The sequence below is a fragment of the Columba livia genome, chromosome 3 (assembly GCF_036013475.1).
Source record: "Columba livia isolate bColLiv1 breed racing homer chromosome 3, bColLiv1.pat.W.v2, whole genome shotgun sequence".
Taxonomy (NCBI): Eukaryota; Metazoa; Chordata; class Aves; order Columbiformes; family Columbidae; genus Columba; species Columba livia.
Window position 1 is genome coordinate 68,508,465 of NC_088604.1, and position 13,083 is coordinate 68,521,547.

The 13,083-nt window shown below is 42.4% G+C and overlaps 1 protein-coding gene across 17 annotated transcripts in view; it reads right to left on the reverse strand.

Annotated features, from left to right (window-relative positions):
* The window catches only part of SASH1 (SAM and SH3 domain containing 1), a 543,978-nt gene that overhangs the window by 19,568 nt on the left and 511,327 nt on the right, over nucleotides 1–13,083 (reverse strand). For 8 of the 17 annotated variants that reach the window (XM_065057483.1, XM_065057481.1, XM_065057486.1 and 5 more), the window contains 4 exons: nucleotides 11,168–11,300; nucleotides 8,038–8,384; nucleotides 3,640–3,711; nucleotides 1,040–1,183 (listed from right to left, as the gene is read on the reverse strand). In XM_065057483.1, coding sequence (XP_064913555.1) covers nucleotides 1,040–1,183; nucleotides 3,640–3,711; nucleotides 8,038–8,384; nucleotides 11,168–11,300 — 696 coding nt within the window. Of the gene's footprint in view, nucleotides 1–1,039; nucleotides 1,184–3,639; nucleotides 3,712–7,548; nucleotides 8,385–11,167; nucleotides 11,301–11,490; nucleotides 12,413–13,083 lie in introns of those variants that run through there. The other 9 variants (XM_065057478.1, XM_021294852.2, XM_065057479.1 and 6 more) reach the window with 4 other exon arrangements.

Here is a 13,083-nt window from a genome sequence, read left to right on the forward strand (position 1 = left end):
TTTAATTGTAAGCTTAAATTAAATACCCATAACTGCAGCTCTGCCCCTGGGTATTGAATAAGCATTGCTAATAGTCCTACAGGAAATGGATTCTAATGTTGCAAACAGTGCACAAAACCAGTCATGTTTCTGCCTCTCTATCCTGTCTCCAGACCCTGCAGTTTGGCGTTGTTTAGAATGTTACAAACTGCTCCTTTTACAGGCACTAGCACTTCGCATTAATGCCAAAAGGCAGATGTGGTGGGGCACGGCTGCCCTGCCGTGTCCGGGTCTCCATCCTCCGCTGCCGGCAGCTCCGGCCACCGAGCGGCCGGTGTGAGGCCACCTGGGGGCGATGTTGGCCAGAGCCAGCTCTGCATGCTAAGCTCTGCTTTACAGAGCTCAAGGGGCAAGACTGGTTTTAAACAAAGCCCGAAGAATTTTTGACGCTCCACCAAAGAAAGGAAAAATTATAGCAGAAGGGAAAAAGCCAGCAATTGTTCCTAGGCCACCGAAATTCAAAGCCTGATTTACAGTCATAAAAATCTGTAATGAAAGAATAATAGGAAAATCTTCTGTGGGATGCTGCTTTCTGACTACATTGTGCATCTGTTTTAATGAGCTGCTGCAGAGGGCAAGCTATGATGGAGAAAAAATCTGTCATAGCAGAGAGGAACCGTGTATGTGAAGTTATGCTGGGAATTTAAACTAAGGTGTAAATCCCAGATTAAATATATTACTGTGACCCCATGTCACAAATTGGTTCCCCTAATAAATACTGATGATAGATAAAGAAATGAAAATACAGAGAGAGATGTGTAATACCATCAGCCACAGGCTTCTGCTGATGAGCTACTTGAATGAAATTCTTAAAATGCATTTTCATGGTTTGGCATCTATAGGATGCTATGTTCTTATAGAATCTCTCACTGTGAAATAAGAATAAGCCACACTACATAGTCTTGTTAGAAATTTCTTCAGAGATGCCTTAAAACATGGGAATAAATAATGATTATCACTTCTACACTATTAAGTGGATTCCATTGCAGACCTTACATACCTGCTCAGACAGAGAGCTGCTATATTTTTTAGACATCCTTTTCTTCATTGTTTCTTTTACAGACTTCACCTTTTTGCCCAGAGATATACGGGAGGCAGAGGGTGATTTGATCACTTCCTTATAAACAAAGTCTCCTTCTTTGCCCTGCAAAGTAAAACAGGGTTTAAGCCTATAAAATGTAAGCCATTTTCCCTCCTCAGTAAGCAGTCATTGCAGAGGTATCCAGCAGCATGGCATCCTGTTTACTGCTCTAAATTCACTGTTGAGAACATGTGCAAATCACTGTTGTGGTCCACTGCAGTTTACTCCTAAGGCCTGGTTTGTACCCCTTCCTTGTGTCGGGTCTGTTAGGACGCCTTTCTCCCTTTGAGTTTCAGGTAAGTATTTTGACCAAACAGAAAACTGAGGCTAAGATCTCCTGACATACAACAGTAGTTGTGGCTCATGTTGGTCAATGCTACATACAATTTAAAAAGAGTAAAGATACCTCTGAGATCACAGAAACACAGAATGTTAGGGATTGGAAGGGACCTCAAAAGATCATCTAGTTCAATCCCCCCACCGGAGCAGTAACATCTAGACGAGGTTACACAGCCAGTCCTAGCCAAATATATATCTGCCTGTATATATAAATGGATACCTACATTTGGGTATCCAAATTTAATTTTTATTTTCAGACAGGCAGTTTCAGACAGTTAACCTCTTTTGATGACCACCTCTGTGGTTTTACTGCGGATTGTTTATAAAAAAAAAAAAAATACACAAAAAGCTACCAAATCCATCAACCATGGTAGAAGTTTACACTTGCACAGCTATTCTTAAACACACAACAGGGTACTGCTGAACCAAATTAGCTGGTCCATATATAGTGGATGAGAAAGTCCAGCTGCTTTGAATGCTTTTAACCTTTCCTAAACCAGCTGAAGATACCTAGCACTTACTTATGCCACAAGCACACACAAAGAATTAACATGGATCAGTTGACATTTTGCCAGCCTTACTTGTATGATTCAGTCCTTATTCAGATTGTCTGGGCAGCATGTTCAACATGATCTTTTGTTCTACAGTGTGTCAGGAACCGCAGCAAGGCAGCTCTACAACTCCACTGGTAATGGTGCACCAAAAATCACAATGCAAAAAGAACCAAAATCTGTTTGACCAAATAGATTGACTACTGAATTTGGTGTCTGACTCGGTTCAATAATCTTTCTGAGGACAATTAAGGTATGTGAGATAACAAACCCTAAAATAAGCGTGCACTATACTCTACATAAAAGGCTTAACCTTTTTTTCTAAATTGACGTTTGTTTGCTATAATACACTTATGTTCTCTCAAAAGTTTCTCCAAAATTCAGCTGATACTTCATTCCTAACAATTCTGTATTTTTTTCCTTTACAAGTTGTTTGTGATTAAAACTTCTTTGGTAACTTTTGGTCTTTCAGAAAAAATTAAGGACAGCTCTTTGCCTTATCTTTTCGGAAATAAACCTTCCACTTAAGGGACTTAAATGTTTTCAAGAAACCCTTAATCTGCATACATTATTCTGGTGCACTGCATCTCTCTCACTACTGATCCTAGTAGGGAAAAAAATAACATCTAGATTTCACACTTCCCTATATCAAAACCAATGTGAACAAAATATGCTAAAGTATCGATGCTTAAAGATAAACACTGTAAGCTTGGAAGTTAACTTTTTCACTTAGTTGAAAAATGGTGAACAAAATAACCACCCATAGTTTTTGGCCAGTTTAGGGGCAATTTATGATGTTAACAAAAAACAATCAGAAAACCAAAAACAACCCTAAAAAGCCCAGCTAACATAAAAAAGAATATAATTCTGGCATATAAGATACTTCACAATTCAGACTTGATTCAGGTGAACGGAACCGATGTTGCAACACAAAAGAAAAAAATATATGGGCAAAAGGAAAAAAAAAGTTGGCAATTTCATTTGATATAATGTTCTGGCTCATTTCTGTTCTGTTATTTTTGGCCGCAAGGCTGATCAGCAGTAATACCAGGATCAACATGAGTAACATAAAATGGAATTAATTCTCAGAGGAGGGTTTTTTTTCCTTTGACTCAAAGAGCTCTGAGATCGATTGTGCAGCACCCAGCACAATGAGACCCTGGTCTACTCCAGAGCTCTTAGATACGATGAGAAAACAAATAATAAATCTCTTACGTAATGACTTCCACCCAAATAACTTGCAGATCTTCAGTGAATGGAAGTTTGCCTCATCATTCCGTCTTGTAAATATTTTCACCAAGAAAGTATAGTAATCATACGTTTTGCCTGGGGTGATGCTCTGAGGAAGTCAGACATAAGAATAACCCACAGATGTGCCCCCAGATCTGGGCTTTGATCACTCTTTCCTGCTTCTTTACACATATGGCATATAAATACTCATAGACACATGGATATGGGTGGGTATGTTATTCTCAAAGCTAAGGAAGCTTGAGGTTAACAAAGATACTCTGCTTTCTTGGATCCCCAAGCTGTTATTACAGACCTAAATTACACTTCAGTCTATTATAACTCTATTGCGCATTTCATTTAATGCTATTTCAAGTCTGTTCCTTCTTGTCTTAAACTCACCATTTGGTCAGAACTGTTTCCAATATGAAGGGAACGATTTGTCAAGTCAAATCCTCCAAAGCTACAGGTTCTCTGAAAAAAAAAAAAAAAAAAAAAAAAAGAAGATGGATACAGTTCTATCGCAATGATTAGCTCGCTCAAAAAGTCTGTGATTTGGAGCACACCAGTGAAAACACAAATGTCTGCAAAAATGGAAACAAACAAACAAACAAAAGGATGGGAGATTATAAATCAAGAAATCTTTTATAAAGTAATTTGAGTGATTTATCTTTTCCAGAGACAACTCATTGGCCTAAGGTTTGCTGCTGTTTAGTCATCTATTGCCTACTCTTCTTTTTAAAAAGAAAAAGAGACTTTCTCATCTGAGCAAACTGTTGATGTTATGCATCAAGTTTTCCAGAGTGCTGGCAACTCCACCTCAGCACTCCCTCATCTGCCTTCATAAATAAGTCCACAGTAGCACTGAAACAGAGAAACACCAATCTTCTAAAGCATTGAGTAACCTACCTTCTGGGAATAGCTGCATAGACTCCTTTTCCACTCAAATATAGCAAAATGCTAGAGGCCTTGTAGGGCAAGCACTTCATAAGAGGAGGGAAAAACCAGCCCAGGTCTCCGTAAGTACGGTGTTCCCAGAGACTAAGCAAGCCCTGGTTCCAGATTAGGTATTTACCATCACACCTGTGGTCTTACGTGGCTTCTCTGACACTTCTGGGAGAAAGTATACTACATTTACAGTGCCATAACCACCTGGTGGAGTGACACAGTTTTGGCCGAATTCATCCTGAATAAATATAGAAAATCAGCAGTAGGACACTGCTTCCCTCCCAAGAGCAGAGGGCAACCAAACTCAGTACAGCTGCATTGCCACAGCCAACAGTTCAACTGTGGCAGAGGCATCTCTGCTAAAGCTTTGGTGCCACTTGAAACAAAGACCAGATACCTAGAGGGCTCAAGGACAATCCAGCTTTTGCTTTGCAGTCCAGAAGGTAAAATCTTTGATTTTTTTATTTGGCCACTGAACAACCAGCTGCACAGTACTCAAGTACCTGGCTCTGCCAGAAGTCTTACAAGGCAATCCAGGGAAATTAAGGTATGGCAGTTCCAATTCATTTGCACAACTTAAGCTCTGGGCTCTGAGTGTGGGTTGCAGATATCTACTGTAAGTATTCTCTTCAGAGTTTGAGCTGAGACAAACAGGCGGCAGAAGATCAAACACTCACAAACCTTAAGTTCTTAGGGCCTGAACTACCCAACAGAGTAACTTCAAGGACACATTCAAACTCAGGTAAGCATCAGGTCAGACCTACCAAAGGTTGCCCAGTCAGTACTGTGATGACAACTACCAGTCTGCTTCGACACTCTATTAGGAAGAAGCAAACTCTATAAAATGTGCCACTTAACAAACAATTACACCAATTAATTCTATTAAAGTAAGCACTCTTCCTGACCTGTTCACTGTTACTCAGCACAGACATTAATAGCTTTTTAAAAGTCTTCTTTTCCAGCTTGTAAGTTGTGTGTTGTGTACATACATTGCTTGGAAGACAGCTTTTGTACCCACAACAACTCTATTAGTACTCAAAGCCAGCTTTGCCTATGCCCCACACACATTAAAAAGAGTACTGTGATGTAGAATTTTTCTAAGGTGTGTTGGTTTTTTTCCCCAGAAGGCAATGTGACTGTGGCATAGCTTTTTCAAAATTGTTTTTGGAAAGCATTTGAGACCAACCACAAGTAATAAGATCAGCTTTTACAACACAGCACGTTTAGCTATGAGTAATGTCATCCTTCTGTGAAGAGGCCATTCTATCTTATCCTACAGTGTATGGTAATCCCAGCAACGAAGAGAGGACATCTGGAACTGCTCTGAGCAAAGCTGTCTGTCAAACCAGCCAGAGCTCCTCCTAAATCAGTCTTCTCAGAGAGCAAAGTATCTGTTGGTTAAAAGCTTCTGAATAAACATATCATAATATCAATGCTTATTGTTCCATTATGGATGTCCTCATACATTTGACTTCCATCTTCAGATTCCAGTAGTGACCCTGGCAATACTGTACCCAAACAAAAGGTCTGTGGATGAGGAGAGGGATATTCAATGGAATGGCCATGCAATCAAAAGTATTATCCTTTTGGGACAAAAGAAAAACTGATGCGATTTGAAAATTTCATGCATGTCCAGGTCACTGAAACAAATATAAATGACAAAAATGAACAGCAAGGCAAGACAGAGTGACCAGTTCCACTGAATACATAGGCATTGCAATTTCCCTGAGGTTGCAGCAAACAAACGTTAAGTGTTTCTAGGAAGAAGGAGGGGCATTAGTTGAAGTTTTCCAGCTTTTTTGCGGTTTCAGGAAGGAGTGTGTTGAAAAAGCTACTAAGAGCAGTGTGGCTCCACCATTTCTCCCATTCAAATGAGGCTGGAGGAGCAGCTGACTGAGGAGTTCAAGTTCCTCCGTATCTCTGTGAATAAGCAAAAGCCAACCCAGATGGTTTTAATAATGAAATTACTATAGCGAGACTACTTATTAGAAGAACTGAAAAGCTTGTTTCTGTCATCTGTATTTACAAAGGCAGTTTTATGGAGTATTTTAATTATGGGGCATCTCTAGCACAGAAGAGTATGCTCTTTTGCCTGAGATACCCCTATTGTTCAACTCGCAAGAGGAGGAGTAAGGTTTCTCTTATCATTGTAACGTCCTTATGGGAAAACAATGTCTTTTGAGTACAGTGTCTGTGAAGATTAACAGGACCATGTGAATGGCAGGGCAAGCAGGCAAAGCAGAAGAAATAGTGAAGCTGTGAAGAGAGAACGTTCATAGTACCAATTAGAAAAAAATCTACCTATTTTGTGGGCAAAGAGCAAAAAGGGAACCATGAAGGCTTGGTCACCTCCCACAGCTAACCTGTAGTTAGGAGGAAAAGCTGTTTCTACGGTATCATTCACTGGAATATCTTGCTTGACGTTATGGGTGCACTGCTGTTTCCACCCACTGAAGTAGGGAACATATCTACGTTGTCAACGAGACAACAGAGTAGCTGGCTCAGCTCTGGTGATGTGGCTGGCCCCAGTGGGAAATTCCTAGGAAACTCAGCATCATGGTTAAGGGAACTATCACAACTGGGTCATACAATCAGGAAAACAGCTTTGGATCTCTCTGCAGTGCTCAAATCGCTTAATTTCCCATTGCACAGCACAATATCCCTTTTGGTCACCCTTTGTTCTCTTTCCACAAGATTCTGAAGGAAGGTACCACCTTCAGCTCACACTAGAAAGAAGGAGCAGTGGGCAAGGACAGAGCAGAAGGGGCACTTCTTGGTGGTGGTAACCAGCAAGCAGGAGGGCAGTGTCTACATAACACAAAACTCCCTGTCTTTCTGCAGCTGTGTGTGTAACAGAGAATACAGAGCTGGGTGGGTGAACTGGTGAAATGCAAATCAAGCAGGGGAGGGCCAATATGAGGCAACGGCAGCAGGAGAGAAACAGCACAGTTGCCTAGAGATACTCTAATCCTCCAAAAATGGTGTTCATCTCTCAGTATCCCTTTAAGAGAACACTGACTCTGAAAGCATCACATAGAATACATTTACATCATCTCAAGGCTCCTCTGTTCACCAGTGATCTCAGCTTCTGCACTAGGTGAATTTTAAAAGCAGCATTTTGTCATACTTGCTCTCTGTCTCATTGAGTTATTCTGTACACACAGAATCTGCAGACTCAACAAAACTCTTCTCTGATGGGACTGTATCAAAGTCTTTCCCTACAGCTGAATTACAGTGCTTAAGAGTTTCTAACGGCAAGGAAAGCAGAAGCACTGAATTTTAGTTGCAAGTATAAAGCAGAAAGTGTTGACTGCAACCCCACAGAAACTGGAAGACCACCTTCATGGCAACTCTTTGACTCACAGACTTTTGGTGGATTCTCAAGAGAACCCTTTTAGTACAGCGATCCACTGTGGCAGCCCACTTCCTCTTGGCCTCCTCATCCTCCTCCAGCAGGCATCTCCTCAGGTCCTGCTTGTCGGCCTTGCTCAGGGTCCTGTCAGTAACGGGACGCACCAGCTGTGAGAGGTTGAGGTGACTGTACAGGCTTCTCTCCACCACATAGGTAATATTGAACTCGCTGACAGAACTGCGCCCTCGTAGCCTTCTGTTTGGGAAGCCACAACCTCCACCCCCTTTCGTTTTGTGCCGCAGTAACTGTAGGTCGCAAGTTGCAGGGGATGCTCCTTTCCTAGCAGGGCGCTGGCAAAGAAAAGCTCTGGAACAGGAATAATTAGTATCCATTTTCTTCAATCGGATCTGCTTCCTTACACTCTGAATCTCCTCCAGGGACACCAGAAGATGGTGCTTGTGCCTGTTGCTGTCATAAAAGCAAATGCTTTCTGTACTTACCCCATGGCTCAGTGAGCCGAGGCTCTTCTTCATTTCCCCATCTGTCAAGGAGCGGCAAACTTTCTGGGTCTTCTCCTCTTCTGGGTAAGAGAAAAATGTCCCGAGTTTCTTGGGAGGCTTGATAAGGCCACGGCTATCAGTTTTGCTGAGGGTCTTCACCAGCTTCCGGTTAGCTCCCCATGTGTCAAGACTGCTGGATGAGGGAGAAGTAGTGAGTGAGTCCGAGTCGTCCTCTGGCTGCTTTTCACATGAGCCATCAAAGTAGAATTGTTTCTTGTGAACTCCAGAGTAAAGTGCTGATCTGTCATCCAGTATAGGAGAGTTGTCAAGTGAGTGCTCTTCCACACCTACAGGGGACAAAAGTAGCATAGCGCATGTCATCGTTCATAATTCTCTGTTTCCCTGTAGAGACTTATTGTATTTATTTAAGATACCGCCTACTTAAAATGGAAGAAACCTCCTCCTGATATAAGCAGCCCAGAAGGTATTTGTGAGTGGATAAATCTAAAGCAGTTCCTTCAATTTATGAAGCGAGAGTTCTGCAATGAGTTAACAGCAGACAGGCGACAGCATCCCATAAGTAAACTCATCATTATTTTAAGCTCCCCTCTTTCATCTGCAGCTAAGTAAGACCAGAGATGCTCTAAGAACCTCTTAGAAGCTGAACCAGGATCTACTTCTCATGTTTTTCTTCCAGTACTTGCATATAATGCTCAGCTCTAGTGAGATTACATGAGGTCAGAAATATACCCAGGTATTAAAAAAGCCCCTAGTATCTCTCAGGTCCAGTTTTTCAATATCCAGTGCTGCTGCAGAAAGCAGTATTTTCCCCAGAAAGTTATGGAGTTGAACTCCAGGATGAAATTAAAAGTTTGGGGTTTTTGCTGGGAGAAGAGACATCAATTTTAATTACACACAATTTGTTTAAATAGATGCAAAGATGCAAAAGTAGGCCAAACTGCGGGTGTGCCTGCAACAGTGTCTTGGTAATGACAGAAACACTTAGTTTTCACCAAATACGTATTTCACAGAAAGGGAAGAAGGCTTTCTACAGTGCAAGTACTGGAGGTGGGAAAACAGCCAGGTCTCCTTTTTGGAGCGGAAAGAAGGGAATAAGGGACCTGAAATGGCAATTCCTTTTCACATTTATCATCTAAACAACTCTTCTCTGGTGTGTTCTTCTAAACAAAGTATAGGCTCATGTATTAGATGTAACAACAAGTAAACATTTGTCTCAGTTCTGCCTGATAAATTTCACAGCATTCACAGGTATGCATCAGAAACACACAATGTGATTGTATTTATTTCTTGCCAAAATAAATTTTTTGCCTGACCCAACTTTGCCTTCATCTTTGATTGCCTCTACAGTTTTATGGTAGAGCTAAATTTGAAGCAATACCAAAACATCTATGATTTACTAAACTCAATAATAAGACACATTCCAAGATGAAAGATTAGTTGCCATATACAAGCTTCCTGTCCATCTTCAATTCACTGTTGGCAAAACAGATTTAACATACATTTGCTGCAATCTAAGATGCTATTTTATCAATATAAAACTTGCTATGACAGTGAAGGGATTGTGGAGCACATCTGACACACAGCTTTCATTCTGGAGAACTTTTCTGGGGTAGGTCTGTAGACTGGAGTCTGATTTTGACAGCACTTTCACTGGACTGTCCAGCTTGCTCTTCTTCCCCCCATTTCCCAATTTGAACAGAAAGTAGACATTCTCCTGGGACTGTATATGTGCTGATAAACAATTTAAGTCCACTGAGTAAATATGTTTTTAAACAGCTTGTAAAATATGCATTGTGTGTCAACACTATAACAGATGTTATTTGGAGTGAGTCCATGACACAAAGCCATAATGACACAGATGTCGATGTGATTTGTTTTTAAATGCTATATAAGAATGGTGCCCAGGAATTAGGAAGCTTTAGTTACTTAGCTCACTAGGAGCAGGCAAACACAAAATACATATGGATTCAGATATTGGCACATTCTAGCCTCCTTTTGTTTGCCTTGTCTCATAAACCATGTTTTTACTTCCAAGTGAACCCAGCTTTATGCATATCCTATGAGATGACTTTTCAGACCAAGACAGCTGCCCAGTCCAGAGCTCTAGACTGGCTGTGCCTTTCACACCAGCCAGTAACACCATCATCACGCAGGAGAGAGGCTGGCTAGACCACAAATCTGCCAACAGCTTCCTGCCACATACCCAAGAAGATGCACACGTTCCCCTTAAATGCACTGGGAAGGAATCATAACACAGCTCAGCTCACTGCAAAGCTGAGGGGGATCCACTAACATTGAGGGGTCCTCACAATTCTAGTGAGTACTTAAGCCAGTCTGTGCAATGAGGCTCCTAAGGCTCAGGCTCTGTTAATCTGAGTGCTCACACACGGATACAAGTCATCCAGAGTTAATTCTGCAGCACAGCGTTCCCAGGGGCTGAACTCTGCTTCTCAGTTTCCCCACCCTCCTTCTCCTCCCTTCTCTCCCCCTCTCTCTTGGCAGCAGGGCTCACTGAGGAGCCAAAGCGCAAGCAGGCTCCCCCAAAGTAGGAGTTAATATTGTATTACACGAGGCAGTTGCTATCCCGCAAGAATGTCTGATAGAGTTTCTGTATTTTTGCCACGGGACAATGCCATGTGGCACAATTGCACCACCAATCAGCCACCACTCTCCCAAAACCAGCAAGAGCTTCACCTGTGTGCCGTCCCAGGCCTCACAGGAGGGAGCAACGTGTTGGTGGCTCTGCTTACCTCCTCACCAAGCCTGTGGGACAGCCGGCGGGGATTGCTCTTAGTCTCATTCCCTCCCCAGCATGAGGCATAAAACATAAACCAAGTTCTAATCTCTTAATAAGGGGCTCTCCAGTGCTGCTCTGGGAATACCAGGAGATCAGCAGTAACCACATCCCAGGCTGTCACTTTCCTCCTTCCACCATCTCAAAATGCAATTACTTGGGTAAAGCATGCTCCACAGACAAGGCAGTCTTTCCCACCGTCCCTTAAGAACACTCCACCCCTCCTCTCTCCCCCAGCCCTCCACTCTCTGACCCCTCTCAACACAAACATGTATTCACACATGCAGTTTTAACCATATGCACATTGCTCCTTACCTTCTGTACTGGGTTTTTTCATTTCTTCCACTCTTATAAGTTTCTTCCTGACTCTGCGAGTAGAATTCACCAGCTTGTGCAACCTCTTAAACTTCACTGACTCCTCTGTTTCATCATCGGATTGTTCTCTTGACTGGCAAAGAAACAAAGGGAATATTAATAAAGTAGCAGTTCCATGGCTCGCTCCTTCAAGTCATGTTAACCCAGCTCATCTGCTGCGCTGTGTCAATGCAGCTCTGTAACATTTTCAGCCCAGGTCAGACAGAAACATTAAATTACTGACAGTTTTCTTTTTCTTTTCTTTTTCTGAAAGCATGACATACCATTTTGATTTCTAAATCTGTGCAACGTAAGATCCTAGGCATTGAAATTCATTCCTGCCCTTGTCTTTCTTCCCATGCATTGTGTAATAACTACTTCCACGTCCTCTCTCAGTAAGTTTCAGGCAGGGCTCTTTCCCAGGGCTCTTCTTACCATACCAGTTATGCTCCTGCGGTTTGGGTCAGTCACTGGTCTGTCTGGCATCTCAGGACTTGCTGTTTAAACCTGGTTATAAACAGCTTCTCCAAACTGAATCTCTGTCATTGACGACGTCTCTTTTTTTTTTCCCCCAGTCTTCCCAGAAAATCAAAACCAGAAGCACAAAAAAGAAATGGGAAGGAAAAGGAAGGAGAAGACCTCATCTGCCTTGCTCACAAACTGCCACAGCTACAAAATCTTCCTTTCCTCCTCCCTGCACTCCTCCTGAAGGCTCTCGGGGCTGGAGTTAAGATGGACACAGCATTTCTCCAGCACTGACCAAGGGAAAACTCTGACCTTTTCAGATATACAGTGCAGTCCATATTCCCCAGCATCCCGTCTCGTTTTGCATCTGATCCAGTATGCTCAGTTCCAGCTGTTTTCCCTCAAGTATCAAACATTACAGAGACAAAAAAAAATTCCCCTCTCTCCAGCAGCAGTGACACAACAAGCTGAAACAATCCATGCCTTGTGAACGAGAAGACGACTTCGGTTTTCGAGCCAGATTCAATGTTCAGTGTGCTACTTCCTCTGTTTTAATCAGTTCAGAATGTGGAAAGCGGTGGGGGGAAGGGAAGAGAAGGGGAGAGGAGGCCAGCAGGGCTCTATGGCTCAGCCAGGACAGCCCTGGCACTGCGTGCTGCTGCACATTCCTGTGTGTGGTGCGGGCTGCAGCTGGAGCGTGGTATGGATCGTATACCTTACTTTGTTTCCACCCACGGTCCCAGCCAATTCACCGCATTCCTAATGGTCGGCTCTAAAACCCACGTGCAACTTCCTGTCGGCACAGCTATCTGGGTTTCCACAGCACGCTCATCCTTTTTTTCTCCTTCTCCCTAATTAAACTTTTTAAAAAGAAAAACCCTCAACAAGTACTAGCCAAAAAAAAGAAAGAAAAAAAAAAGCGCCACCCTTTCCTCTTCCTCCACAAAAATGCTGTCTTTTCTTACCCGGAGGCTGAATAAAAGACAGCCCAAATATAAAAAACACTTTCTGCTTTTCTAATACACTTAAATATGAGGATGTGGTAATATCAGTAGATGCCATGGGGCAGGACACCAATTAGCAGCTGCAGATGCACATGTACAATTTCAAAGGCACGAACAGTGCCTAAAGGAGCTGGGGCAGCTTGGAAAGCTGACCTCACCGGCACGCACCTCACAAGGCCAGCAGAACCACACCAGAGCAAACTTTAGCCACTTTCTGCAAGGACACTGCCAATTACCTATTTCCCATGAACTTCATGTTACTCCAAAACAAGAAGGAATTGCCATTCTGCCATCCGAGAGCCACAGGAATGTATTTATTATGGGTACAGGCTGGCTAGGTAATTAGTAATCTTCCTTTGGGAAAAACAGGGCTGTAAAGAGGAGTACCATACTTGTTTATATCAAGAT